General features: G+C 52.9%; 1 protein-coding gene across 5 annotated transcripts; it reads right to left on the reverse strand.

Annotated features, from left to right (window-relative positions):
• Positions 1 to 43: 43 nt before the first annotated feature.
• Positions 44 to 10,913, reverse strand: Puf60 (poly(U) binding splicing factor 60). 5 transcript variants are annotated; one of them, XM_005354080.3, is made up of 13 exons: positions 10,833 to 10,883; positions 9,419 to 9,538; positions 7,563 to 7,664; positions 5,372 to 5,467; positions 5,177 to 5,266; positions 4,248 to 4,298; positions 2,055 to 2,216; positions 1,880 to 1,972; positions 1,541 to 1,754; positions 1,267 to 1,457; positions 998 to 1,133; positions 579 to 814; positions 44 to 492 (listed from the first exon to the last, which is right to left on the reverse strand). In XM_005354080.3, exons 2-13 carry the CDS (start codon positions 9,419 to 9,421, stop codon positions 193 to 195), a joined length of 1,674 nt encoding a protein of 557 aa, XP_005354137.1. In that variant the 5' UTR covers positions 9,422 to 9,538; positions 10,833 to 10,883; the 3' UTR covers positions 44 to 192. The 5 variants fall into 5 exon arrangements, with proteins under 5 accessions (XP_005354137.1, XP_005354135.1, XP_005354136.1 ...); XM_005354078.2 differs by lacking the exon at positions 9,419 to 9,538 and having other exon boundaries at positions 10,833 to 10,913; XM_005354079.2 differs by lacking the exon at positions 9,419 to 9,538 and having other exon boundaries at positions 7,563 to 7,661; positions 10,833 to 10,908.
• Between the last annotated feature and the right edge of the window lie 2,839 nt (positions 10,914 to 13,752).

Raw genomic sequence — 13,752 nt, forward strand, 5'->3', positions numbered from 1 at the left:
ACCCCACACGCAGCCGACTTGGGTCAAGGGACCAACTTCAGACAGGGATTCAGGGCCAGCAGTATCTGCACCTTTATGTACACTACAGTGTGGGCTGGGAAGAGTGCCTGGTCCCAAGGACACCACTGTTAACACTCTACAGAACCCAAAGGAAATAAGGGGGAAGTGCAAGTCCAGGAAAGGGGGCCAAAGTCACGCAGAGAGGTCGCTGTTATCAAAACGCTCCTGGTCATACACTTCAGCCACCACCTTGCGGCCAGCAAACCAGCGCCCATTGAGGGCCTGGATGGCCTTGTGAGTCTCTGAGGCCATGGAAAATTCCACAAAAATCTTGACGATGATCTCTGCATCCTCCTCCTCGCCCTGCTTTTCTTGGTAGATAATGACCCGGTTCACAGCACCAAATTTGCCACATTCTTCCGTCACCTCTCCCTCCAGGTCATCGTCGATGTCCTTGGGGTCCACCATGTTGCGCAGAACCATCACTGTGGACTGTGAGAAAGGGAAGTGAATGCTGTGGCCTATGGACCACACTCGACCCACTCTCCCTAGAGAGGCACTGGCACTGCACCGCCTACCTCCTGTTTTCTGAGAAGCTTCTGCATGACCATGTGGCGAGCGCTGCTGCCGGAGATGCTCATGTGCTCCTGCTCACTCAGCATCTCTGGCCGCTCTGACTCAGGAAACAGTTCCTCCTCTTCTTTCTCCTTCTTGGGCTCTAACAGCCCCAGCGTTGGCGGGCTGGCTAGGATGGGGTTCACCACGCCCACAGAGGGGATGGTGACTGGAATGGGTGGGCGGGCTGGGGTCACACCTGCAGCAAAACCAACCAAGTTCAATAGTCACACATACACCCTCCTTGAGGAGTAGAGCGCTGGCTGGCTATAGCTATAGCCAGCCTGCCCTGGGTTCAAAGGGTTATACTGAAATAAGTATGAGTTGGGAAGCTAAAGACAGCCTCGAGGTGAGGCGTAAGGAATGGTGGAGAAACTCATACCTGTAATGACTCCAGGAGCCTGGGCAGCCATGACAGCCTGGGGAAGAGCCCCTAAGGGCTGGGCCAGTGTCAGTGCTGGGGACACTAGTCCTGGTGTAGCTAAAGTACCCAGCACTGCTGCTCCAGCCACTGCTTCCTGCAACCAAAAGGCAACCAGTCACTTTCTAGTCTGGCTATCTCTACCCAAAACCATTTAAAGAGCCAGTTCCCAAAGGATCAGTGGGCCTATCCACCCACTGTCAAACCCACACCACTGCACCAGCTCTCACCTGAGCTGTAATCTTGGCTGTGGCTGCAGCTGCGGCCACAGCAGCAGCAGGCGGGAGACCTCCAGGCGTGGCAGGTGTTAGCAGGGGCATGGGGGGTGTGACGGCCTTGCCCACCCTCAAGTACTGGCCACCCAGATCAAAGAGGTTCATGGAGGACACAGCATCCTGGGACGACTGGGCCTTCTCATATTCTGCAGGGCAGGATGAGCAGTGAGGAAGGCCAGCCCCAGTACCAGGTGGGCTCCCTCTTTTCCTTGTCTCTCCCCAAACTTACCAATAAAACCATAGCCCTTGTGCTTGCCAGTTGTAGGGTCCCGGGCCAGTGTACAAGACTTGATCTTGCCAAAGGCTTCAAATACACTCTTGATGTCATCATCAGAGAGATCCTGATGTACAGAGGCCACATAGATGCGATTGAAAGCCCTAGCTTCCTCAGCCAGCTGGTCTATGATGGGTTGAGCCTGTCCTATGTTGCTGGGTCTGCCCACCTATAGAAGAGGTTAAGAACAAAGTCTAGCATCGGCCTAGGCCTGTGGTGACTGTCTGTCTTATGTGAGCACACAAGGACTCATTTATTCTCAGCTCTAGGCCCAAGACCAAACCATGTCGTTACCTTGATGTTCCTGCCCCCAAGCATCACTGAGTTCATCTGCTCCAAGGCCAGCTGTGCAGCTTCTGGGACTTCATACTCCACAAAGGCAAAGCCCTAAACACAGGGAGTTGCCATCAGGCCAGGAAAGCAGATAGGAGGGCAAGCTAGGGCACTGGGGTAACTCCGATCTGCTTACCTTGTGCTTCATTGTAACAGAGTCCCAGGACATATCAATGCTCTTGATGGGGCCAAAGGGAGCAAAGGCCTGGCGAATGGTGTCTTCCCCCAGCTCGTAGTAGATGGAACCCACATAGACCCGGCACATGATAGCCAGTGCCCGCTGCCGCTGAGCTGCCATCTGCAGCAGGACAGAAGGAGAGAGCCACTGGCTTGTCAGGAAGGCAGGAGACTCAGCAGCCCTCTCCCATCCTGGCCCACCCGCCCAGCTCTGCTGTGGGAAGGGCTCCCCACACAGCAGTGAAGTGCAGGCTGGGCTCTTGCAGCCAGGGTTTAGGGGTCAACAGGACCCCACCCCAAGGAAGGCCAGGCCCAACAGCAGGACATGGAAGTACCCAACCCACCCAGGTCCCAGACAGACTATGGCAGCAGAGCTGACAGGTGGTCAGGAGCCAAGGCTGAATGAAAGCTCTGTAATTCAGCCCATTTCTCCAGTCTGGGGGCCTGGTACCTGGGCTAGGTTGGGAGATCCTCCCACTAGTCCAGCCAAGTATTGGGACAGAAGAGGGAAGGAGGAGCTGTCCAAGCCAGAGACACCTACTGGCATGGAGGCCAGAAGAGAGGGTGGCAGAAGACAGGGCAGCCATTGCCCAGAAGAGATCCCAGGGAAGGAATTTGGGAGCCCAGACAGGGGCACTCTGGAGAGAACAAGGAGCAAGCTGCTCATGCAGGGAAACATAGGTGAGGACTCAGTATGCTCTACACTCTCCCATCCCAACACCTCCCACAAAAAAGAGCTGCTTGGAGCACATGACTGTAGCCACAAGAGCTGGCCCAGGTTAGAGCATCACAAGGCAGCAGAGAACCCAATGAAGAAGCCTCAGGGATCCTTGGGGCTGGGAAGCTGGCAGGACTAGCAGTGAGCTGGGCCACTGCAATGAGGGACCTCCCCGTGCCCTGGGAAAGGCTCCCTCCAACACTTTATACATGTGCCAGGCAAGGGGTTCTAGAGCCACAAGTAGGGCCCCACAGGCCTGGCAGGGCCTTATTCCTTAACACAAACAAGGGCTCCTCTCACCCTAACAAAGGTCCCAGTGGCAAGAGACTAGTTTACTTCTTCAGACATTAGCGGGCCTAGGATAGTCCAGTCTCCCTGAGAGAGAGGACTAAAAGGTCCACAAACACAGGACTCACCCAGGTGGGGCCTATCTTTCCTCACACTAGGAGTTCCCTGAATTGGGGGCCAGTCCCTCAAACTGGCTCCTGACAAACCTCAGGCTCTTGCCCAGATGAAGGGCCACAAGGGTAGAGCCACACCTTCTCTAAGCCCCACAAAGACATGAAGCTACAACTGTCCTTCAGGCCACAGTTGACAAGAGAGTCTAAGTCTTCCCTTCAAGGTGAGACTGACCAACTACAGGTATCTCTGACCACATCTCCCAGGACTCCTCAGAGGGTCAACAGCTCCCTATCAGACACGTGCTTCCCAGAGTATGTCTCAAATATGAGGGCAACTCATCCAGGGATGGCCCTCCAAGTGAATACCCCAGAGAATGAGCCATGTCTTTCCCACAGGATCTCCCCAGGATAGGGCCTGGCCACTTCAACTTGCCTCTGGGCAAGGAAGAGCCATCTCCTTCCCAGACTCCTCTGCTTACTGCAGCCATGGCCACATAACATCTACCCCTTGCTGAGAGCTAGGTCTGTGACCCAAGTTGTTATATGCCCTTCCCTCTCTTGCTCACTCAGGTCCCCAGCCCACACCCCATCCATCCATCCTCCCTCCAGAGTATGATGGGGCCACAGTTAGGACCCCTCTCTTATCAGACCCAAGAGCCAAGAGCCCGGGCAGCCTGGAGACTGTAGGAGCTGGAGGCCCACAGGTACATCCCCCACATGGGGTGACAAGGCACATATGAGCCTGGCATTGGCAGCTACCCTCCCTGGCTGGCTGCCGCGGCTGCCCTCCGCAGTTACCTGGCCGGTTAGTTTTAAGGTGGGCCCTCAGAGCAGATGAAGGCCTCCCCAGGGGCGGTCCCGGGGTGAGTGCCCACACCACTGGCCCCACCATGCCTGGCGCTCTGCTGTGCTCGTCCAGAGCTGGCGGGCAGGGCCGGCCAGGGGAGCAAGGTCCCCAGCAGTGGGCTTCACTGCCCCCCTCTAGCCCTGACTAAGGACATGAGCCCCAGAAGAAGTGAGCATTTCTATTGACCGATTGCAAAGGTGAGAGAGGATCTCCAAAGCCCATTGTCACTGCTGCCATCTGAAAGACAGTAAAGACAGAGTTCAGTCTGTTGGAGCCGAGCAGTCTCCCGCTCTCGTCAACACCTCACGCAGACAGCAGCTAGGCGCGGAGTCCCCGCCCTGCCAGGGAGGCCCGCCTGCCTTCCCACACTGCTGGTCACTCTGGCTGGTCACTGGCACCTGCCCAGGGGGGGCTTCAGAGCCCCAGGTGCCCCGCCCCACAGCCTTTGCAGCAAGACCGGCGAGGGCAGAAGGAAGGGAGGAGAGGGATGGACAGAGCACAGTGAACAGCCAGTATGAATATTTGAGGGCTGGACCTGGGGGTGGGGAAGGCTCAAGGCCCAGGAACCTGTCAGCTTCACATAGGCTTCTTCCCACAGATATCACAGCCTCCAGCCTAGAGTAGGGCCCAGTGGAGCATACCCCTAGACTGCTCCTTCAGTCGAGGGCCCTGGGATAAAGGCCTGACCATAGGGGCAGGGAGGATCACAACCTACATGCTGCCACCATGGCTGTGCACAGCCTGGGTGACAAGGGTGTGATGGAGACCCAGAGGCACCAGTGGGAAGACCAAGAAGGAGAACTGGGCAGAGCTACAGAGAAGGAGTGGGAAGGGGGTGAAGGGGCCTTATCAAGCAACAGGAGGAAAGGCCAGGCCACTCATGCCTCAGAGAGGACCCTGGTGGTCCAGAGAATGAATCTTGAGAGTCTGAGAGTGATAACACCTTCTGGGGGCAGTCGGCCACAGGCACAGGAGGAGGCAGAGAAGAGGAGGAGATGGTGGAGGTAGTGGGAAGGGGCAGTGGAGGCTTCCTGGCCCAGGCTGGGCAGGAGGGCCTCCAGCAGAGCCAGCCCCAAGATAATGGCAGTGGCGTGCAGGAGGGTGGAGGGGCTCACCTGCAGGTTGGTGAGCTGCTGCTGCTGGTGCGCGATGGTCTGTTTCACCAGTACACTCTTGATGCTCTGCTCCATTGCATATTTCTTGGCCTGCAAGAGATGGTAGTGAGGAGCACTGGGGAGTCCAGCCTGAAGGAGGATGGCCTGCCTCACCAATCTTGGCTGAGCAGTTGTGCCCAAGAGGTGCACTCTCACCTTCTGGAGGGCCTCCTGCTGCTCGGGCGTCAGGGGAGGCAGCCCCAGCTTGGTGCCTGTGCTTTGCCCATTCTCCATCTTGATAGAATCTGCGCCCTGGAATAGGAAACAAAGGATTTATTCAGCAGTAAACCAAAAATTTCTCATGTCCTAGAAGCCCCACAGGCCCTCTATCCCTAGATTCTTAAACCAATAGGATCTAAGCCGCAGTACATGCCTGGTTAGGATGTAGGTCTTCCCTTCAGACACCGCTATCCCCATTTAGGCTTCTGTCACAGTCATGACTCATGGGTGGGACACATTAAATCAGGCAGGTACCCTGTAGGACTAGCAGCACAATGGACTTCTTATGCAACTAACACAGGAGATCAGTGTGCCTACCCCTTGTTGACAGAGACCCTAGAGTCTCTGTCCCAAGTCCTGAGGAACAGCCGACTTCTGCTGTGCTCCAGAGCCCAGAGAGCAGAACCAGGATCAAAGATTCATTACTTACAGGCTACCTAGCACTCTAATCTCTTGGTTTCCTCAACGGCCCTTATCAGGTCCTCAGGCCACCCCAGAACAAGGCAGGGGCCTCTCTCCAATAATGCCCATTTCAGGCCTCTCAGAAAGGGTGAATGTTACTCCTCAGTTCATGAGCCCTACAAGGGGCTACAGTCCACTTCAGTACATTAACAGTACTATATGTCATGTGTTCAGCACACCAGAAGTCAGGTACAGAGCAGCACTCTAGCCAAATGAATGTAGAACACATGACACTAGCTAGGGGAGGGCTTGAGACTTGGCTGTAGACATGATCGAATGCTACGAGAATTGTTTATATTACTCCTACTCCTATCAAAGCCATTTTCAAGCTGTTCGCAGGAGAGGGAAAGAACCATGTAAATGGAAAGCCCAATGTCAGAGCCAGCAGACCCTGGGAGTAACAAACAGAGCCAGCACACATTTCCAACCAGTTTAAAATACCTCTGGGGACTCTTGTAGGCTTTCAGACACAACCTTTGAGAGCAACAGCAGAGAGGAAGGCCCACAGTATAGCATAGGAGTAACAGGCAAGGATTGAAGTACAAAAGAAGCAGGCAGGGTCTGGCTGGGTCAAACCCCATGAACCCCATCATGGATGCCAGAGTGCTGAGTTTCTGGTCAAGGGTCAAAAGGCAGGGAACTTATAAGATCCCCCCCCCCCTCTCCCAGGGGCAGAGTCCCAAGAAGATCCCAAAGTCTCTCAAGAGATGGAACCAAGGACTGCAGTCTGGTTCATATTAGATGTGTCCTCTGCCCTCTCTGGCCCCAGGCCTATGAGGCTGTGACACTAGAGTAGGCTGTCGCCATGGAAATAAATGCCAGTTTTTCTTGGGCCCCCTAGAAACTTTTCAATCTCTTCTTTGTCTTGGTGAACAAAAGGCCCTTCTCCCACCAACCAATGGCATACTAGCCAGCCAGTCAGGACAGAGAGCTTCAGCCCCCACAACGTCCCAAGATCCAGGCTGCATACCAACATCTCTGTCTGGCCCCCCGACACAAACACCAGTGCCTGGAAGGCCTAGTCAAAGGCCACCACACAAGGTTGAAACCTTGGGGGACTCTATGAAGGTGGGAATAAAGAATCTATCACCTAGCAACAACAGAGCCCAGCTTCACATCCCAGAAGACTTACTCCCATGGGCCAGTGACTAGAGAACAAAATCCATCCACACCCACCCATAAGCTCAAAGAAGCGGGGGGGTAGGGGTTCCCCAAGACTCGTGTGCTTTGACTTACATGTTATTTTGTTGTTTTACTTACATGAAAACAAAGAGCTAAAATGAAAATCCCTATTTCTGGCTCTAGACACAACACTGCCATTTGGAAACAGAGGACCCATCCTTCTGCACAATGCTAATGGCTCAAAGCCAGAATCACTGAGGGCCGGACTGTAGTTATTCCCATCATCTCCATCTCCTCCCCCTGCTGCCTGGCTAGCCAACTGCCAGGTCCTGCCAGGCATAGTCTAGATGGACTCTCACAGGCAAGAGACAAAACAGAAGCAGGCCAAGGCCCCAGTCCTGTGGACACTGTCTACCCAGAAGGCAGAGGCTGGTCACTGGAGTCTCCCACCACAAGTCCAATTTGCCCCAGTTGGGTCTCTCTAGGCCCAAGGATGCACGGGCAGTCAGGCAGGCCTGAGGGAAATGATGTTTAAGGTTAATACCTGTGGAGGTTTCCATTTGTCTCCTGCTGCCACCACTGCCGCCGCCGCTGCTGCGGCTGCTGCCGCTGGTTCAGACCCCCCTCCTTGTTGGCCATTGACCTGCTGCAGACAGGAAGGAAATGTAACCAAGAGTCAAGCACACCCATCACCCAGACCCTCTCATTTTCCAAAGCTGAAGGCTGCCTTCCCCATCTAGAACAAGGGAGGCTGGGCAAGGGCTTAAGGTCAGCTGAGTTTATTTCCAGCATCAATCCCACCTTATACTGTCCTTATACCTTCTACCCTGCCAGCACATATGCAGCCACCCAAGGTACCGACAGAAAGCAGAGCAGCAGCTGGAGCAGGCCCAAGCTGACAGTCTCTCGGGAAGGGACAAAAAGGAAAGGACAGAGAGCAAGCAGTGTTCCAGCCCAAGGCCAAGGAAAGCCACCCTTTTCTGCTGAGAGATTGAGTCAGATTAGATGACAGGGTGACCAGCTAGCTGTATCCTCTCATCCTTCCCCAGGGAGCAGGAGCACTGCTTCCATCAAGCTTTATACACACTTGGGCCAAGGCTCTAAGCTCAACCTTTATTCCAGTAATTCCACAAGCTCTGCTCCAATCTAGGCTTCCCTCATTCAGCAGCCAAAGTGCAAAACTGCCCTAAGAAGACAGTTAAGAACTTGTTCTCTACACTGGTTAAGATCCACCCTAGGAGACATAGAGAACACTGGTATCCAAAGGCAGTGCTCAGAAGATAGAAGGGTGGCCCCAGCCACCCGACAGACCTTGGCAGAGGTGGGCAATATGGTAAGGAGTAGAATGATGTGACGGAAGAGCCTTAAAACCTACCCCAGGTTCTCAGGGATTGCAGTGTGAACAGAAGTCAGAAAGTGCTTTCACTACCATCAGCTCAAGAACATGTTCCTCATATATCAAAAGACAGAGAGATGGTTGTGCCCAATCTTGGAGACAAAGCCAGAGGCTGGCCAACTTGGACAAAATGGGGCTTTTCAGGTCATCAGACTACTAAAGAAGGGGCAGCTTAGTATACTGCAAAGACTATGGCTGACCCAGCCTGTACCTAGAGCTGCTCCCGGTGCTACCAATATGAATGTGCACTACTGCCTAGCTCAGCTCCACTGTGACTTAGAAATGATATTCCAGAGAAAACTAATGGAAGGGCAACTCCTTGGCACAGACACCCATAGAACAGAAGCTGCTTCTCAACACCCACAGAGAAAGCATGCTTCAGGCACTAGCCAGACACCAGTGAGAAGGTTGAATATGGGGATATGTATAACTTCCTGCCTCTCCAGGAAAAGGATAGATAGTGCCAAAAGCCACAGACAATGCATATGAGCATTCCAGGGAAAGCTTACCTATGGACACTACAAAAGAAAACCACCCAGTTTAGCCCATTTACCCCAGGAGAGAGTTCTCCAAGAGTCTAGAATTCTGTTTTAACCAGTCACTGGAAGCACCTAGAGAAAACTATCATTTGTTAACTCAGCTAGTCACTAATATGCATCTCAGCCAATTGTCCCAGGAAAACCAGCAGGCCTTGTAGTCACAATGCTCCCCAACCCAGGCAGTGGTGCATCGAGAGGGGGAGCCCCCCTGAGGGACAGTGCTGCTGAGTGTCTCTGGTGCACAAGCCAAGCTCTGCCCTTCACCAGCTCAGAACAAAGAATTACTTCCATTATAAGACACATTAAATAACCTGAGGCAAATCACCTAAAATCTAGGCCTCAAGCTCCTCTTGTGCAGGGGGATGGCCTATCTCTCAGGCATCAGCGAAGATTTTACAGAATCATCTTCCATGAAGTCCCTTAGTGTGTGGGAAGTAAGCCATAGGTTCTAGCAGTTATTAGTACCATTGATAGCAGTGCCAGGCCCCTAGAATGGGACTGGCTGCAGGACGCAGTCTTCCATCTGTCCAGGTCCCTTCACAAGGTGCAGTGCTGCTTCCTGGGTAGCCAGGCTTGTACTGAGCACTGTGGATGCAGCAAAACAAGGAAGAGAGAGAGACAACTCCAGGGGCCTCATAGTCAACTAATGGCAAAGACTATTCAAACTGCTTCAATGGTGAGACTTACTGCCCATACCCATCTTGAGCCCATCTCAACAATGACACTACCTGTCTGGCACCGCGCTATGGTAGAGCTGACTCCCCCGCCCCCCCAGCTAACCTTTCAGTCTGCACGAATGCCAGCGGTTACTCAGAAACGAGGCCTCCACTCTCTTCCAGCGCTGTTCAGAGTATCTCATACCTGTCTCTCTCCTTTCTATCATCTGACAGGACTGTCACCTAGTACTCAGCAATCTGTCTCTCCACAAAGCCCATTTGCTCCTGTAGCTTCAAGCAGCAGAGCATGGTTTTGTTTTGTTTTTTAAAGTTAGCCACGATGTGAGTGGCACACACTAGATCTATCCCTCACAAACTGGGGCAAGAGCCCCTTTCCAAGTATGAGGGTGCAGCTCCCAGCAAGGGCCGAGCAACGGCAGCCTGGGTATAACTTGGCCCTATGAAGCCTGCTTAAGTCTTCCCAGACCTTGCTCCATCCTTCTTGGTGAGGGTGGCAGTGAATAAAAAGCTGGGCTGCAGTGGGGTTAGGTCCAAGAGATACATGGTTCCTAAGATTGAAGTGGGAAGACCTGTGGCAGACACTCCCGGAATATTGCTGAGCGGAGCAGGCAGAGGGTCGCCAGCACAAGACACTGGGTGAGCAGAGTCTTAGGACGCCACAAGACCTGCGACCAAGGCAGGCACTGACTCTTGGGTTCTCCAACAGAGCCTGGGGAAGAATGATTGCTCGAAGATGTGGGAGGACTGTGGGGTAACAAAATGGGAAATCCGCTTCTCTGTGCACCACAGCGCAAAGCAAATGTCATGGGTCCGCCCCTTCCGCGTCCCCAACACAGGCGCAGTCGCGGAGGCCCAGAGCAGGAGCCACGGCTCCCTGGCGCCGCCGGCCGCCTGGACAGCTGTCGCCCAACCTCAGCAGAGCGAGGACCGCCCTGCGGGGGACCCAGCTGGGCCGCCTGAGGTCGGCCCACCCCGCCCAGCCGCCGGAAACTGGAATCTTCGAGCCGGAAGCTACAGCTACAGTAGCGGCAGCGGCCGCGCGCGCCCGCTCCGCCCCCGCCCCGCGTGCCGGGGGCCACAAGAGGGTCCGTGTGAGGCCCGGTCAACCCGCTACGCACCCAAGGGCCCTCCGCGTCCTGGCCCGGCCTACGACTCATTCCCACCAGCTGACTGTCGCCCCCGGCCGCGAGGGACTCACTTACAAGAGCTATAGTCGCCGTCGCCATCTTGCGTCCGTCGCGGCCACCGCGCGCGCCACAAGCCCCAGATCCCTCCGCAGTCTCGCGCGATCTGGGCACCGGACGCGAAATTCTCGCGATAGACCTTTCCCTAGCTACGTGGACGGAGACCGGAACGCATTTCCGGGGCGGAGCAGGCAGTTAACGCACCGGACTAAAACTGAACGGAGCGGGGCGGGGCCGGGGCCGGGGCGGGGCCGGGGCGGGCGGGAGTGTGGGAGTGGCGGCCCGGAGAGGCCTGCGGAGTTCGGCCTGTAGCGTTCTTGAATCAGTTCCGTCAGCCTATTTTACCAGCACCGTTATTTTGGTTAAATCCCCTCGCAGAAAGCAGCGGAAAAGTGCAGCTGATCCCTTCTCGACTCCGTCAGTTGACATCTGAGACAAGAGACAAAAGAACTGCTGCATCTTTGTTTTGTCCGTCTCTGAAGTCAGGAGTCTGCATTTATTTGGAAACACAATCTCTTTCCTTGTGAACGAGTAGCCTTTTAAAACGGGTGACATGCCGGTGGACCCAAGAGATGGTTCCCCAGCCAGTTGTGTATACAGTCCTGTGGGCACGCTGGTCCCCAAGTCCTAAGTTGTGTATGTTTAAACCTGTATGTTCATCTGTGCTGTGTGCAAAGGAGCTGCTCTGACATCTGTCTTGAGTTTCACCGAGTCCCAAAGCTGCCTGCAAAACATCACCAAATAAGCTCAGGCACCTTTAGCTGCCCCAGATAGCCATTCTGCTTTCCACCCCGGAAAATTTTAGAATTTAATATAGAGATCTCTAGCAAAATAAGGCAGAATGTTTTCCTCCCCTTACGGAGTCCCTTTGGTAGCACAGGAGCTATATTGAAAACAAACAAAGCCTAAGAGGGCAGAGAAGTGAACTGCTGGGGAGTTGGGGAAGGGTGGGCGCTGCCTTTGCAGACTGGTTTATGACGGTTGTGTCTGGAATTTCCGGGAAAAGCGCAGATAGGAAAAAACAAAACAAAAAAACGTAGTTGCCTCAAGACTTCTGCCCCTACCACATGGTGCCAGAAGGTCTGGTTCTGCCAACAGTGGCTGCAAATTAGCTTCACTCTGGAAAAGAAGCACTGAGACCCAGCTTAGCATCTCATTATTTATTTTTATTTTATTTATTTTTTTGGTTTCTTCAAGACAGGGTTTCGCTCTAGTTTTAGAGCCTGTCCTGGAACCAGCTCTTGTAGACCAGGCTGACCTCAAACTCTCCAAGATCCGCCTGCCTCTGCCTCCCGAGTGCTGGGATTAAAGGCATATACCACCACCGCCCGGTTTAGCATCTCATTCTTAAGCACAACCAGCCAACCAGAATCACCAAGCAAGGAAGGATGAGGAAATAAGACTCAGAAGGAACCAAGGCAATAAACGAAGCAAAAGAATAAGAACAGTAATTGAAATCAGTTGGTAGTGGCACATGACTTTAATGATAGCACTTGGGAGGGAGGCAGAGGTAAACCAATCTCTGAGTTGCTGGTCTACAAGAGCTAGTTCCAGGACAGCTAGGAATGTTACAGAGAAACCTTGTCTTAAAAGACAAAACAAAACAAACAAACAAACAAAAAAACCCTGAGAAAGCAGTATAATCAAAGATACTCAAAAGATGTTGCATCCCAAAAAACAAAAATATAAAGACCACCAACTGAGCTGGGCGGTGGTGTCACGTGCCTTTAATCCTACTCTGCAGAGTGAGTTCCAGGACAGGCTCCAAAGCTATACAGAGAAACCCTGTCTCAAAAAAGAGACCACTGACTGAAATTTCTTCCAAAGAAAAAAATGAAAATGGCCCAAAGGTGATGGTGACACACACATTAATCCCAGTACTCAGGAGGCAGAAACAGGTAGTCTCTAAATTCAAGGCCGCTCTGGTCTACAGAGTGAGTTTCAGGGCAGCCAAGAAACCCTGTCTTGAAAAACTAAAAGCAAATATGAAAACAAGCAGGTTAATAGATTGGAAAATAAAGTTGACCTGAATGTGGTGGCACATACCTTTGATCCCAGCGCTCAGACTCAGGGCAGGGGCAAGGCGGATCTCTATAAACTGGATGCCATCCTAGTCTACCTTTCCAAGTTGTTTAGCTCTGATAGCCAGATATTAAATAGATCCTATCTCAACCAGGTGAGGGCAGTGGTGGCATACCTCTTTAATCCCAGCATTTAGGAGGCAGAGGCAGGTGGAACTCTGAGTTTGAGGCCAGCCTGGTCTACAGAGCAAGTTCCAGGACAGCCAAGGTTATTTACACAGAGAAACCCTGTCTTGAAAAACCAAAATAAAATTAAAAAAAAAAGAAAAGAAAAAGAAAAAAAAAACCAAAACAAAGTTGAAAGGTTCCCCCCCCCCAAAAAAAAATAGAAACTGTAATCACATTGGTCAGTATTCTCAAAGATTTAAAACAAGATGGGCCTACCAGAACCTCTGAAAATGGTGCAACCCCCAGCCCAGGATGTTGAGTAGGCTGGATCTTACCACCAGGGAACCACCAGGGGTTCCACCAGGTTCCACCAGGGGGAACCTCAGGCACCACCCTCTTGTGGTAGCTTCCATTGATACTAACGTACAACATTTTTCAGAAAGGTCTTTCGCAAGCTGCTAAAACCTCTAAATTCACTGAGATGTTGAATTTGTCTTCTTTAGAAGAACTAGCCAGAGGAGACTGCATGGTGACAGCATTTGACGGCTTCAGCTATCTTATGAGTCAGCAAAGAGTTGATGATTTAGCAAAAACAGCTTCTGAATGCCTGCTCCACACATGGCCCAGCATCTGGTTGCCCCCACTCGGATTTTCCTGTCCTTGCTTTACTTTCACTCCAAAGAACCTGTATTCACTTATAATGGCGTGGTCCAGCCTGTAAACACCACTGTTTCAGAGGTAGCTGAATT

The sequence above is a fragment of the Microtus ochrogaster genome, chromosome 15 (assembly GCF_000317375.1).
Source record: "Microtus ochrogaster isolate Prairie Vole_2 chromosome 15, MicOch1.0, whole genome shotgun sequence".
In the NCBI taxonomy this organism is placed as follows: Eukaryota; Metazoa; Chordata; class Mammalia; order Rodentia; family Cricetidae; genus Microtus; species Microtus ochrogaster.

Coding starts and splice junctions, on each gene's coding strand:
- Puf60 (XM_005354078.2), bottom strand. CDS start 10,856: ATGGCGACGGCGACTATAGCTCTT. Junction 5,468..7,562: donor ACAAATGGAAACCTCCACAG/GTATTAACCTTA, acceptor TTCCTATTCCAG/GGCGCAGATTCTATCAAGAT. Junction 2,217..4,247: donor CTCTCTCACCTTTGCAATCG/GTCAATAGAAAT, acceptor GTCCTGCTGCAG/ATGGCAGCTCAGCGGCAGCG.